This window comes from Schistocerca nitens, chromosome 5, assembly GCF_023898315.1.
Source record: "Schistocerca nitens isolate TAMUIC-IGC-003100 chromosome 5, iqSchNite1.1, whole genome shotgun sequence".
Taxonomy (NCBI): Eukaryota; Metazoa; Arthropoda; class Insecta; order Orthoptera; family Acrididae; genus Schistocerca; species Schistocerca nitens.
In genome coordinates, this window is record NC_064618.1 from 855,143,659 (window position 1) to 855,159,579 (window position 15,921).

The 15,921-nt window shown below is 45.5% G+C and overlaps 1 protein-coding gene across 1 annotated transcript in view; it reads right to left on the minus strand.

The window, feature by feature from the left end:
• Nucleotides 1-7,288: 7,288 nt before the first annotated feature.
• LOC126260761 (uncharacterized) overlaps nucleotides 7,289-15,921 on the minus strand; it is a 168,280-nt gene continuing 159,647 nt past the window's right edge. Inside the window, exon 11 of the mRNA XM_049958099.1 lies at nucleotides 7,289-7,621. Within this exon, the coding sequence (XP_049814056.1) occupies nucleotides 7,289-7,621 (333 nt within the window). The remainder of the gene's footprint in view (nucleotides 7,622-15,921) is intronic.

Here is a 15,921-nt window from a genome sequence, read left to right on the forward strand (position 1 = left end):
CTAAAATTTACGAAGGGCCATCCACGCACTGTGTTCGTTCGTGAAATGGAGCTAAGGTTAGTAATAATGAATATCTGCGTCGAGTTGGAGCCAACCAACGACAGGATAGTATGTGGTAACTAATGAATAGCTCTTTAGGAGACACGTCTTTATGTCGATTTTTTCGCACTTTCTGTGTTGAAATACTAGTAATGATTTCCCCTCTAAGGCGGAATCTATGTTGTGGTGACAGACAGTGTAGCCAAAGTTATAAGTTAGGCTGGACTCTGTCAATATGGTCGTGTGTTTTTGCAGCCAACAAACGTGGAAGTGAAATCTATATTGATCTGCAGCACATGCTGGAAGATTTGAGATGACGAAGGAAACAAATTTGAAAATGAAATCTTGTTTGAGGTGACTGTCTGATCTGTAGGTTATCGCCAGGTCTGGGTTAGGCTGAAAGATGACAGTTTGGTTTTGAGTTGGCGAAGTGAAGATTAAGTTGTGGAACAGATTGAGCTGTAGCGTAACCCAAGATCTAGCGTGTGGTAAAAATGAAAATGAGCGTTTGGCGTCATTGGCCGGTAGGCCCCTTACGGGGCAGGTCCGGCCGTCTTAGTACAGGTCTTCTTACATTCGACGCCACACATTGATGATGAAGACAACACAACTCAGTCCCTGAGCGGAGAAAATCCCCGACCCAGCCGGGAATCGAACCTGGGCCCGTAGGACAGCAATCCGTCTCGCTGACCACTCAGTTATAGGGGCGGACTAGGGTATTGTGCAAGGTGTCAAGTGTTGTTTGTTAGTTGACGAAGCCAACCAAGGTAAATGTGAAATCTTCATTGATGTGACTCCTTGATTTGCTGCGCAGAAGGAAGTGTATGTGAACCTAGAAGATGATCGTTTCGTTTTTCGTTACTTTCTGTTTAATTGCGTGTTTAGTTCTGCGGTGTATACATCAGTAACAGAAACTCCAAGGTGCGACAAAATCAGAAAGTGAAAAATTAGTGTTAAATTGTTTATTATTCATTTGTATGTGTATTTTCCTCTGAAAACAAAGTGTTTTTCTCCAAAAATTCAGTTTCACTGTACTATTTCACCTGGTATGTTAAAGTTACTATAACGTTAAATACTGAATACTTCTCCTACGATCAAAAACGAAAACATCTTTACGTCATTGGCTATGCAAATTAGTTGTTTCGCCGTCATAACTTCCCATAATTGCTTTATAAGGATACGTTACCGACATGCAACTCGAGGCTACAGTGCGGACAGTCCCTCGTAAAATTTTGCCGAAGATAACAATCAACCTACATCATATAACACCTCAAATATCGAGAGGTTTCCCTTAAATAGTAGTAACACAAAAACTAAACTCCGCCAGAACAGGCCTAAAGGCCCAAAGGTACCGACCGGCCGTCGTGTCGTCCTCAGCCCACAGGTGTCACTGGATGCAGATATGGAGGTGCATGTGGTCAGCACACCGCTCTCCAGCCGTATGTTGGTTTACGAGACCTGAGCCGCTACTTCTCAATCAAGTAGCTTCTCAGTTTGCCTCACAAAGGCTGAATGCATGCAGTTTGCCAACAGTGCTCGGCAGACTGTTTGGTCACCCATCCAAGTGCTAGCCTAGCTCGACAGTGCTGGACCTTGGTGATCTGACGGGAACCGGTGTTACCACTACGGCAAGGCCGTAATAGTACCATTTAATTAATAATTAAATGGTAATAGTAATACAATTTAAATTTTGATATGCTAAAAAGTTTCGATTCAAGGAAACTTTATGCCTGAAATTCTCATGTTTAATGTTGTTGGAGTGAGCAAGTGGAGCAATCAGCCCCAGGTTCAGAAGTTACTGTGTCCAAAATTACAGCTTGATGGTATTAGCTGTTAATTCATTAATTGAAATCCAAAGATGGCGGCTAGTGATGTGGAGGTTACTTCTTTAAGACTTCCCATCGCCCGCACACAGTGGCTGCCGATCGGATGCAGATCCAATGGTACCTTAGGGGATGTTTGTGGGAGCTAGCGCCAATATTTTGGTGTAGGCGAAACGTCCTGTATGGGACAAACAAGGTGGACTGCTAGCAGAAGAGCGAGTAGACTGGGGCGTTATTCCCTGTCTACCTCACAATACAGACTGACGTGCATGTTTAGCAAGTTTTGGCAAGCACAGACTGTCAAACATTCTGTTGCACATCAAAAGATCGCTAACCACGTCGCGGCGTTATTAGTAACTCACCTCTTCGAATGCAAGATGGCGACTTATACTCTGCCTACTTCATATACAGAACCAGGTAATGGAACGTACATTGGGATTTCTCCATATGAATTATCACTCTTCCTATGTTTATCCACTTATCGGAACCTCCACCTTGGGAATTAGACGTCCTGTGTGTTCACTGGTGTACCTTATGTCAGAGGTAGACTGGCCAAACACGTTTGTTGTTGCGGTAACCATCTTTCTACACAAATCAAAAAAATTTTTGCATCACCATACAGCGAGACCTTCAGTGGTGGTGGTCCAGATTGCTGTGCACACCGGTTCCTCTAATACCCAGTAGCACGTCCTCTTGCGTTGATGCATGCCTGTATTCGTCGTGGCATACTATCCACAAGTTCATCAAGGCACTGTTGGTCCAGATTGTCCCACTCCTCAACAGCGATTCGGCGTAGATCCCTCAGAGTGGTTGGTGGGTCACGTCGTCCATAAACAGTCTTTTTCAATCTATCCTAGGCATGTTCGATAGGGTTCATGACTGGAGAACATGCTGGCCACTCTAGTCCAGCGATATCGTTTTCCTGGAGGAAGTCATTCACAAGATGTGCACGATGGGGGCGCGAATTGTCTTCCATGAAGACGAATGCCTCGCCAATATGCTGCGGATATGGTTGCACTTTCGGTCGGAGGATGGCATTCACGTATCGTACAGCCATTACGGCTGCTTTCTTGACCCCAGCGGCGTACATCGGTCCGCCATTATGCCACCCCAAAACAGGAGGGAACCTCCAGCTTGCTGCACTCGCTGGACAGTGTGTCTAAAGCGTTCAGCCTGACTGGGTTGCATCCTAACACGTCTCCGACGTTTGTCTGGTTGAAAGCATATGCGACACTCATCTGTGAAGAGAATGTGATGCCAATCCTGAGCGTTCCATTTGGCATGTTGCTGGGACCATCTGTACCGCACTGCATAGTTTTGTGGTTGCAAAGGTGGACCTCGCTATGGACGTCGGGCGTGAAATGGCTCAAATGGCTCTGAGCACTATGGGACTCAACTGCTGAGGTCATTAGTCCCCTAGAACTTAGAACTAGTTAAACCTAACTAACCTAAGGACATCACAAACATCCATGCCCGAGGCAGGATTCGAACCTGCGACCGTAGCGGTCTTGCGGTTCCAGACTGCAGCGCCTTTAACCGCACGGTCACTTCAGCCGGCTCGGGCGTGAAGTTGCGCATCATGCTGCCTATTGCACACAGTTTGAATCATAATAAGACGTCCTGTAGCTTCACGAAAAGCACTATTCAACATGGTGGCGTTGCTGTCAGGGTTCCTCCTAGCCATAATCCGTAGGTAGCGGTCATCCACTGCAGTAGTAGCCCTTGGGCGGCCTGAGCGAGGCATGTCATAGGCAGTTCCTGTCTCTCTGTATCGCCTCCATGTCCGAAGAACATTGCTTTGGTTCACTCCGAGATGCCTGGACACTTCCTTTGTTGAGAGCCCTTCCTAGCACAAAGTAACGATGCGGACGCGATCGAACAGCGGTATTGACCGTCTAGGCTGGTTGAACTACAGACAACACGAGCCGTGTACCTCCTTCCTGGTGGAATGACAGGAAGTGATCGGCTGTCAGACCCCCTCCGTCTAACAGGCGCTGCTCATCCATGGTTGTTTATATCTTTAGGCGCGTTTAGTGACATTCTGAACAGTCAAAGGGACTGTGTCTGTGGTAAAATATCCACAGCCAACGTCTATCTTCAGGAGTTCTGAGAGCCGGGGTGATGCAAATTTTTTTTTTTTTCGATGTGTGCAGTAATACCGACAGACCTTACTTTAAATTCACAATTAAAATTTGTGATAAGAATTTGCACGAATTATGATGATACAGTAGCCATACCTGTTTTGAACAGAAAACGGTACAATATTTAGTCTGTGTTTTCATTTCTGGATCGATCTCTTTATTTATTAAGGAACAGAACCGTGTTATTTCCGACATCTCTGGGTACTTATTATGTTAGTTTGTTGGACCAGCTATCCACGCCTCCCTTCTTTTCTAGTAAGAGTTTATGCTAGCCACAGTCATATATTAATTGATTTATGTCTGTGCAACTTCAATAAATTCAGCAAAAAGAGTGTTTATAATCTCAACGTCACTGCATATGATCCCGAATATGTATAGCCGAAGACACATTCGTGAAACATTTTCGAATGACGAAAGCTGACTTGGAGTACTTGTACAGGCGTGATTTGAGCTGCATTAAAAATTTCGACACTGACATAAAAGATGCAGCTCTGGCTCGAGTGAAACTAGAAGTGACGCTGCGATCTTTGGCGTCTGGCTGTCACATCTTGCCGATATTTGGGCCTGTAGCAGTTTCCGAAAAGCAGAATTTCTATGGTTTTGTGTGATATATCGGATGCTATTTACGATGCCCTAAAGACTAATTTAAAAGCTAATATTTTCACTCTCGGACTCCACGAAATATTAAATTTTACACCGAATTTCTGATATATGCTTCGAGCAACTGCGCTGAAAGACATTGTAATGTAGTTGATTTTCTTTACTTACAGTTACTCTCAATCTGAAATAATAGTGCCACAAGAAGCCTGGAATTTCCTTTCTCAAATCGACTGAGCAAGTGTTTAAAGAGTACTGAAGTTTCCAGCATGGGAATCTAATTATCTGAGTATACTGTTGAGTTGAGTGTGCCGCTATGAAACCACAAATGTACTTTTCATTAGTTCAATAGTACTTGCTTATCAAGAAGCAAATTTTATCCATGAGTCATACAATAGAAAAATCATCTATTTTCAGCACAGAAATTAACCATTATGTGCTCATAAGCACATTGGCAAAACCTTGATGTCGCACTTCCTACCTCTGTAGCATAACAAACTGTTGTCGGAACGACGAGTTTTTGGGAGATCCTTAACCCTGTGTATGATTGAAACTACATGTACACAGGTCCAAATATGGAAAACATCAAATACGGCATGTTGGCTTTAGAATTGGCGGTCCCTTCTGACGCTAACTGGCAGTGGCAGAAGAAAAGTGTAGTCACAAAGTTGGAGCGTATTTAGCTTGTATGGCACGGCATGTTTCCTTTCATCTCATGTATTCGTAAAACTTCTCTGGTAATTGCTGTAACTGAAGACAGAGTGTACAGTACTCGCCATGTTCTTTTCGAAACAGATATGTCTCATTCATATGCATTCGGCATCCTTTTAATAGCAAATGCCACACTGCAGCACTCGTGTCCAAGCACAGAGGCGTCGTGGTATCCATCCCGCACTTGGAGGTTAAAATCTAACCTACCTGACACATATAATAGATTAACCTACTTCATATACAGTATACACTGCTTAGAAAAAAATTATTACACCCGAAAGGACGATGTTTTGATCCAATGACGGCCTGTGCCAACTAGGGGACAGTAGACGTGCTGAAAATTGTTTCAGCGTCGTCCGCTACCACAGAGCGTAATGGCACAGCTACGTGTGTCCTCCCTGCAATAGTGAATACACAGAGACAGTAGGCTCATTGCGATGCAAACGTGTGAAGCAAGCAGGCAGCCATGCCACAGAGACGCACTACAGTCAACTGAGCCAGTTTGAAAGGGGACAAACTGTGGTCTTCCAAGTGGCAGGATTGTCGTATCGGAGAACTGCCACACAAGTTGGACGTGCTGCATCAGTCGTGCAATGATGCTGGTATCAGTTGTCATGTGAACATCCTCACACAGGTAGACAAAGCCCTAGACATAGATGCGCGCCAGGATCGTCGTATTGTAAGGGCACCAGCGTGGGATTGTACAGCTACGATACCACGGATATGAGGGCTTCTGAGCCCAGATGTGACAACACGAAGTGTCACGAGCTGGTTATTAGCAGTGGGACTAAGGACACGCACACCTCTAGCCCGTCCTCCACTGACGCCACAGCATCGACGTGCACGGCTCGAATGGTGCCATCAGAGGATCACCTGTAAGATGGAATGGCGCGCGGTGGTCTTCAGCAGAGATTCTGCCTGCGCGCAAGTGACGGTCATTTGTGTGTACGATGTAGATGTGGTGAGCGCTGTCTGGTAGGGTGCTTTCGTCCAAGACACACTGGCCCCACCCCAGCTCTTTTGGTCTGCTGTGTGATAAACTACAACTGTCGTTTCACCAGCATACGGTGCACGCAGACCCATACTTTCCCTGTTCTTGCTACAAGGAGGTGATGTGTTGTTCCAACAGGATAATGCTCGCCCACAGACTACGTGTGAACCTCAATGTGTACTGCAAGATGTGCAGCACCTTCCCCGGCCAGCACAATCTCCGGACTCCAATTGAGCACGTTTGGGATGTGGTGCAACAATAAGTGACTCGTGCAATCCTTCATCTGACAGCTCTTACATGAACACATCGAGCAGGGGTGGCATAACGTATCCCAGAACAGTATTCGCCATCTGTACAGTCGACTACATGCTGGAGTCAGTGCCTACATTGCTGCCCGTGGATGCTACAGGCTGTACTAGTATGGGTATTTCAGCATAGGTCGATACCTGGTACCTCAGAAGCGCTTGTTCTATTGTAAGTGTAATCATTTCATGTACTCCCCATACACTGTTGCAACAATAAATCTTGAGTGGATTAGAAATCTCTAAAAGGGTAAGTAATTTCTTTTACATCAGTTTAGAATAGATTCTAACATTATCTAGCCCAATTAAGCTAACCTATGGTAAGCTAACCTCCTTGACCCCGCCAGAAACTGACAAAGTAGATAGGACGCACTGTAACCAAGCTGTCGGCCGACATTATCAGGCGGTGGTGTCTGACAATCTTTGTCAGTGCTACTGTAAACGCAGTGTAAGGTCATAGCTTCCACAGGTGCCATCTGACCAACCGCATACATTAATTCAATTGTATTTCGACAGTCACTGGATAACGCATATGGACGAAACAAAATCAAAATGCCTGTCGCGGAGCAGTGAATTCGCCTGCCCTCTTGGCTCCTGCTCGTAGGCTACGGTAGGCAGCGGCGGGCTACGGTAGGCTGCTGCGAGCTGCGGTAGGCTGCGGCGATCTACGGTAGGTGGGGTTGCCTACCTGCCCAGCTCGACGACCACCACGAGCGCGTGCGGCAGGCGGCGCTTGGCGGCGGCGGCGAGGTGCGCCAGCAGCGTGCTCTTGCCGATGCCGGGCGGCCCCTCCAGCACGACGGCGCGCTCCCCCGGCGCCGCCCCCAGCGCGTCCCGCGCCCACTCGGCGCGCCAGCCGCCGCCCGCCAGGTGTCCGCGCAGCGCCCACGTGTCGCCCACGCTGCGCTCCCACCGCCACGTGCCGCCGTCCTGCCAGGACAGCCAGTGCAGCGACAGGCCGGCGCTGCCCCACTTCTCGCACAGCTGATCGAACTGGGCGTCCGGTCCGTCCCTCCCCTGTGGGACACAAAATGACGGCGCCGCTTACCGATTTGGTGATGTGTTGTTTTTGATTGTACATCGATGTTTCTGGTAACCAATAAAACCACCCCCCATTCTCTACAGAATCGAACTCCCGTTCTTAAAAAAGCTTGAAGAGTCCAATCAGTTAATGTGTTAAGCACACGACGTTAAGCGTGTAAAACTTTTATGGTTAAAGTTAGTTTATGTTTACAGTTTGTTGGAAGTCCTTAAGTGCTCTTTTTATCAAACAATGGATGAGTGTAGTGTCGGTAATTTTTGCTCCATTTTAACAAAAGATTCCTTTCCCATGTCTGAATGTTTGTGACATCGCATCTCCCAGACAATGTATCGCAAACTATCATTATTCTGTTGGTACATTAGTGTTGCCTCTGGATACTGAATGCAAAATGTGTTGAGAAGAGAGTCAACAGTAAAGACCACTAAACTGAGACGTGCCTGACACTGGAGTTTCACTGTACGAACAGCGAAAATGTAGTAAGCGACAAGCCCTTTTCCCCCCATAATTTTTTGGCGGTGTCACCAAGAAAACATGAAATGATGTGTAAAGATGATTGTATATCTCTAAGCGGTCTGATTGTCAAATACTGGATGGATGTAGTCTGGGTAATATGTGCCACACGAGTCACACTGCCTCCAGACATACAGCATGTTTCAGCTCCCCCTACTGATGTTTTATGCAACCCGCAGTCTAATGTCTGCCCTTAAAAGCTACGCAGGAGAATTTAATATTCTCTCACTCACTACAGGCAAACTATTAGTTCTATGAAAAAATGAACAGCAACCTTTTTGTAGGAAATTTAGTGTACTTAAATCTCGCACAGGAATGAGATTTCGACAGAGGCCTAGTTTTCGAGTTATTCGAGAAAAACGTACAAAAGTGACCTTCAAACGCAACACCATTTCCACACTCAGTACCTACGGGCCAGCATTTCTAGTTTTGTGCATGGCACCCCTACCTACTACTGTACAAATATTTGCAACCGCACGAATTATTTTTCACATGTAATCTTCCTTGGTCTTCAGTGGGTGCTGAAACAGCAGGTCCTGTGGGCTTTCCTGAGCCCATGTGAGGCAAATTGAGGAGCCACTTGACTGAGTGAGAAGTAGCGACTCTGGTCACGAAAACTGGTAATGGCTGGGAGAGGAGTGTGCTGACCACATGCCCCTCCACATCGGCAATCTGTGACACCTATCGGCTGAGGATGACACGGCGGTGGGTCAGTACCATTGGACCTTTCGAGGCCTGTTCAGGCGAAGCTTCGTTTGACTTTTATTATACTGTCTTGGAAAGTAGGTATCATGTGCCACGTGTATGTACAGGTATGAACATAACTGGCAGTAAGGTGGATGCATATCAGAATTATTTTCATTTGACGCTGGAGACAAACAGAAACGTTTGTCCCGACAGAAAACCCAAAGAGATTCTGGTCATACATAAAGCACGCCAGTGGCAAGACGCAGTCAATACCTTCACTGCGCGATAACAACAGTGAAGTCAATGGTGACAGTGCCACTAAAGCAGAGTTATTAAACACGGTTTTCCGAAACTCCTTCACCAAACAAGTCAAAGTAAATATTCCTGAATTCCAATCAAGAACAACTGCCAAGATGAGAAACATAGACGTAGATATCCTCGGTGTAACAAAGCAGCTTGAATCACTTAATAAAGGCAAGGCCTCTGGTCCAGATTGTATACCAGTCAGGTTCCTCTCAGAGTATGCTGATAAAATAGCTCCATATTTAGCATTTAAATACAACCACTCGCTCACAGAAAGATCGTACCTAAAGACTGGAAAATTGCTCAAGTCACATCAATACCCAAAAAGGGAAGTAGGAGTAATCCGCTGAATTACAGGCCTATATCACTAACGTCGATTTGCATTAGGGTTTTAAAACATATACTGTATTCGAACATTATGAAGTACCTCGCAGAAAACGATTTATTGACATACAGTCAGCACAGATTCAGAGAATATCGTTCTTGTGAAACACAAATAGCTGTTTATACTCATGAAGTAGTAAGTGCTATCGACAGGGGATGTCAGATTGATTCCATATTTTTAGATTTCCAGAAGGCTTTCGACACCGTTCCTCATAAGCGTCTTCTAACCAAACTGAGTGCCTACAGAGTATCGCCTCAGTTGTGCGACTGGATTCGTGATTTCCTGTCAGAAAGGTCACAGTTCGTAATACTAGGTGGAAAGTCTTCGAGTAAAACAGAAGTAATATCCGGCGTTCCCCGAGGAAGTGTTATAGGCCCTCTATTGTTCCTGATCTATATTAACGACATAGGAAACAATCTGAGTAGCCGTCTTAGATTGTTTGCAGATGATGCTGTAATTTACCGTCTTGTAAAGTCATCAGATGATCAAAACGACTTGCAAAATGATTTAGATAAGATATCGGCATGGTGCGAAAAGTGGCAATTGACCCTGAATGAAGAAAAATGTGAAGTTATTCACATGAGTACTAAAAGAAATCAGCTAAATTTCGATTACGCGATAAGTCACACAAATCTGAGGGCTGTAAATTCAACTAAATACTTAGGGATTACAATTACAAATAACAGTGTCACAGACATGATACGTGAATTGGAGTGGCAATCATTAAAACGAAGGCGTTTTTCGTTGCAACGGGATCTTCTCATGAAATTTCAATCACCAGTTTTCTCCTCCGATTGCGAAAACATTCTGTTGGCACCGACCTACATAGGGAGAAATGATCATCACGATAAAATAAGAGAAATCAGGGCTCGCACAGAAAAATTTAAGAGCTCGTTAATCCCGCGTGCCGTTCGAGAGTGGAACGGTAGAGAGACAGCATGAACGTGGTTCACTGAACCTTCTGCCAGGCACTTTATTGTGAATAGCAAAGTAATCACGTAGATGTAGTTGTAGATGTAGAGAAGGCCAGCCGCTCCCAATATCAAAAAACGGTCAGAAAGTGTGGGGCACATCCGATCACTGCGAATTGCAGACAGAGGCCCGTCCTATGGCTGGCGGCTTTCTATTTTGATATCGAATCTCACGGGCCAGGGTGATAGACGCCCACTATTTTTACAGGAGGCAGTTTCCCCACGAAAGCTTCATGTTTTGGGCAGGAACGTGACAGCTCGGCACAACAGCTGTGCTATTGTGTGGGACGTTTCGGAGAAATGGTCTACAAGCTCAACGGGATAGCCAACAGAACGCCACCACACATAGCACTCCAGTTATCATTTTCTGTCGGCGTCTGTCGCTGGAAAACTTCCTGGGCAATGCCCTGGTGGAGGAGGCTGTGACTGATTGCTCGTCTGTTACGTCAGCACACGTTTGCAGTCACCGTAGGGAATCGACAGGAAGCAATGGTACTGGAGCTAAGTTGAAAAAGTATGGTAGTGCGAGCCTTGACGAAATTGTTGTAAGTCGAAGCTGGCTAAAGTTTTGTTAATCAGCCACGACTGTCCGATGTCTGGCTCAGTGGAGCGGAAGAGAATTTGAGTTGGCGTTAGTTCTTGACTGTCGCAGGGGTCGCGCAGTTTGCCGCCCTTCACGAATAATAATTTCATTCTGAGTTTAACTTGTCCGGCCACCAGGACAAACAATTAGGAGCATTTTTCGCTCTTCGATCGGTTTCCAGCCATGCAGTGCAGCCGACCACGTGTGGCAGCCGTCATCAGCACGCCATACCGTCTGTCGGTAATACACGCGGCTCCTGCCTGCAGGGTTTCAGTTGACTTTTCAGCCTCCCAAAATTCGAACTGAAGTTTCTCAACGGTTGCGTCCGTAAAACACTTTGCGTCCTTAGGTACTGCATCTGATTACCCACGTGTTTATCGATATTATACATCTCACCTGTTCTCTTTGCTCCCCCTTTTTGAAGCAGAGTAGCACACTAGATCTCCGTCAGTGCTGTTTGTACTAGGTTCTTGCAAACACCACTATCAGGTGAGGACTATGTACAAGTTTGGTTCATGTTCGTATACATGATTGTTCCTTGCATAAGCCGGCCGCGGTGGTCTCGCGGTTCTAGGCGCGCCGTCCGGAACCGTGCGACTGCTACGGTCGCAGGTTCGAATCCTGCCTCGGGCATGGATGTTTGTGATGTCCTTAGGTTAGTTAGGTTTAAGTAGTTCTAAGTTCTAGGGGACTAATGACCACAGCAGTTGAGTCCCATAGTGCTCAGAGCCATTTGAACCATTTGAATCCTTGCATAAATTCATAATCAATTTTGTGTTTCGTTTATAGAAAATAAATGTGATTCTAATTTTTAGGACTGTTTTTAACTTTTAAGCAGTCACCCTCACCAGAATTCTTTCCCAACATCGTTTTTGGAGGGGAATTTTGATCAGTTACCGCAATGAATAAATTATATGAGAGGCTAGATACCCCACGTAGGACTTATACCATGGCCATATAATATTGCATTACACTCTTCAATATAAACCCACTTGGGTGCGATTTGCATAGTATCACGATTCTACCTCCAAGTTGTATATCAGTTAAGGGTTGGACGACAGAAAACTCGTGGTTAGTTCCCAGCTGGCCTCATTATACCACCAGCTCAGTAGAGCAGTTACAGATTGTAAAATTGATTCTTGTGTAAATTTCACCTAACAATTTTATGAATTTCAAGAGCATGAAATATATAATTGCATCATTGTATTCGTGATGCCTTCTGACCCAAATCTACCGTGCTTCTAAGGGTTAAGTTTGGACTGAACTGTCAGAGCAATTAGTTTTAGCGTAAAGTTTACGAAAGTGGGACACGTTAAAATTAATAATGTCAATGAAGTAGCTGGCTATGCTCGGGGTCCAATATCTTGAATAGTTCGTGTAGTCAGACATTCTTGTACAATGATAGGACGGAGTGAAGTTATGACTGTTGAGAGATGATTGTGGGGTTGGAGGAGCGTTTGGTGGTTACTTTTGTACGTTTTTCTTGAATAACTCGGAAACTATGATCTCTAGCGAGAATGTACGCCAGTACAAATTTTATGTACATTAAATTTACTACAAAAAAGTCCTGTTAATTGTTTTTGTAGGGCTAATAGTTTGCGCATGTGGTTTCTAAACTACAGACATGGAATTGCAGGTTGCATAAAACGGCGTCAATAGGGGCAGCGGAACGGCCCTGCGTACACAGTGCGACCTGTGTTTCTCCCGGACTGTAAGATGTTCGGGTACCTTATTGGAATGCACCTGCGAGACATCGTCGAAAGACACCAATATTTCCACAGGTGAAAGGCAAAGCTGCAGCGAGTGAGCGCTGCGCTAGGGAATTTAAAACCTCCGTCTGCCGCGTCGGATTAGCTGAGTGGTCTAGGGCGCTGCAGTCGTGGACTGTGTGGCTGGTCCCGGCGGAGGTTGGAGTCCTCCCTCAGGCATGGGTGTGTGTGTTTGTCCTTAGGATGATTTAGGTTAAGTAGTGTTTAAGCTTAGGGACTGATGAGCTTAGCAGTTGAGTCCCATACGATTTCACACACATTTAATTTAATTTTTAAGAACCTCGGTCTGGAGAGCAATTTCAGAAAGACAACAAACGCACACACTGAAAACACTACAGCCAGCACACAACCAAATGTGTCCAACAGCAAAGGTTATCGATAGTGTGTATTAATAATCAACAGATGAGGTAGCAGTAACTCTGTCCCTCTGTGTTTTGACAACAGAGAGATCAGGGTTGCGAGCAGAGCTTAAAAAAAACCTCCATCTCTATTTATAAGGTCATTCAGTGATTCAGTTTCAACTAGCCCAGTAGCTGGAAGTGCATGTCAGAATCTCCGTGTTGTTATATTCCATGGGACGACAAGTGCTTCAACTCATTACCAGAATTCATCAACCACGGTGTTTGGCACCTGGTGACATGGGAGTATCTTGGAAACCCACAAGAATATGTTTCCAGTGGATGACAGGTCTTGAGAATGTGTTGGTGAGGATAACACTCAAACATGTTCTGTATCTAGGTACGTAAGAACAGTATTGGCAAGATGCAGTCTTGCACTATCTTGTTGAAAGGTAATGTGACCAACACTCAAAGAGAGGGCAGAGCCACCAGACTTAACGCATCAGAAATGTAATGGATACTGTGCAAAGTACCACCTATACGAGCCAGAGGTGATTGTATTGTGTAACCAGCAACAAACAGTACCACCACACTTGGTGCTGGGCCCATATGACGGTGAAGAAAGCAATCTTGAAACGTTACTTCTCTTCAGAGCCTCCACACACGGCCACATCCATTGCTATACTGTACACAAAATGGATTCGTACGAGAAGACTACGAGATACCACTCGTGTGCCCAACACCACTGTCGCTGCACTTTCCTCTACTCCCGTACTCAGGGAAGACGCAGCAATAGTTGCCACGCCCACATTCCTCGCTGCTCCAGAGGTTCTCTCACAGTGTCCACGTAGATACCTACCTTGCTGCAGACAGGCAGTCATGTCGCGTGGGTGTGCAATCCTCTCGGCAGAGGGAACAATTTTTTCGTCCTCTCGGGCGCTAGTAGCATGGGATCGTCCTGTATGGCGCTGAGTACAAACTCCTGAAGACATTGATTCTGTGTCGCCACGACAGTTGCGGGATCCCGACCGACGCGAGATGCAGTACTGTAAAAACTTATATTGCAGTCTTGGCAGGGTACAATCCAGACGCTGTCGAATTCCGACAGGTGCTGATACTTATAGACGTTTGTTCTTCTTGCCCGAGGCATAATGCGCTCGTCTCACAAACAACCAAGATCCAAATGCTATTTAAGAATGACACACCCACGGCATAAGCTTTCCTTGTATATGGAATGTAAACGGCGTTAGTCCCCAGTGCTTCGTGCAGCTACTCTGAAATCGTACCTTAAACCAGGGTGTGTTTGTGCAGCCCAGTTGACTTTGTGCCATCTGCACTTTATTTCGAAGGACTGCGTCCTGGCGGTTTGGAATGTCCCGACCAGAAAGCTCAAGTGCCTGAAACTTTAATGGATAGTGCTGCCACCCCCAGATGTTTCCTTATTTAGGTCCTAATTGCTACTGTGCCACGAAACTATCTGCAGCAATCTGTTTCCCCTGTTTGTCGGAAACTTTCCGTTATGTGCCATGGAAGGAATAGTATTAGCAAACTAGTATAAAGTTTTGCTGCATTATTTATTAGTTTGGTGCTACCGCATGAATGTTAAAAGCTGAAGAATGCGGGGATGACTTTGTGCTACGACTTTGTTAAGGGTCTGGGTGACTTTTCAATTACATACTGTGCCACTATTCGTAATACTAATTTTCTGTAGGCGATACTGTTGTAGAAGATGTCAAGGATGTATTGTCATCCTTTCACCAACTAGACTGACGATCTGTGGGAGAATGCGCTTGAAGAAATTCGTGAGAGGAAATCTCAGTTCGTGCAGCAGCTAAGAAATATGGTATTCACTGGAGTACCCTCATGAAGAAACTGCATGGGACACATCATGCACCAGTGAGTGCACAAACTATATTTAGCAAAGAAGAGGAGGATGTGTTTGCTGCACATGCTGTGAAAATATGTGATTATGGTTTCCCATTTTCATTGCTGGATTTGCTAGCCACTGTAAAAGCGTGTCTTGATTGACGTGGGCACAGAGTGTCATCCTTCTTTTGTATTCCTGAGTTTAAAAATGTGGGACCAGTACGTTTGTAAAGTCCTGAAAATTTTTTAATAATACGTTAAATACTCAGTAAAATACAATTATTTAGAGCTTTTACTTTTTGTTGTTACAAAGTTTCATTGTATGTGGTAGGCATTATGTCAGTAACTGTTTAGGATTGAAGAATTCAATCACAAGACAATGGTACGAAGTCACCCAGTGACTTTGTGCCAAGGTTCTGACAATATGGGTGATAGAAAGGTGTGCTCCGGGAAATAAGTACTAAGCTTATTCGATGAGGCATGTGTTCAACTTATATACACACTGAGAATTTACCATTAACGTTTCTCTAGAAAAGAGTATTGGTGACGTCAAGTTCAGAGAGTGGCGCAAGTGGCTTTCACCTTTTGACTGGCCAGTGCAGAGATACTGCACAGCAGAGTGGTACCACGAGGTGCGAAAGGGAGGCTACGATGAAGCCGTGTTCCCCGTAGTTCTGAGCTCCACCGCCGCGCCTCTGCCCTGAAACGGCGCCGCCAGAGGCCAGCAGGGCAATTCTGTTCGACTTCCAGGAAGCTCCTGTCGCAGTGACGTCGTCGCGCTGCCTACTCTTCGTGACACAGCCCGTGTCAACCGTTGGGGAGTGAAGAGACTTCCGTCTCCAGTGAACCGTGCCCACGTGCCA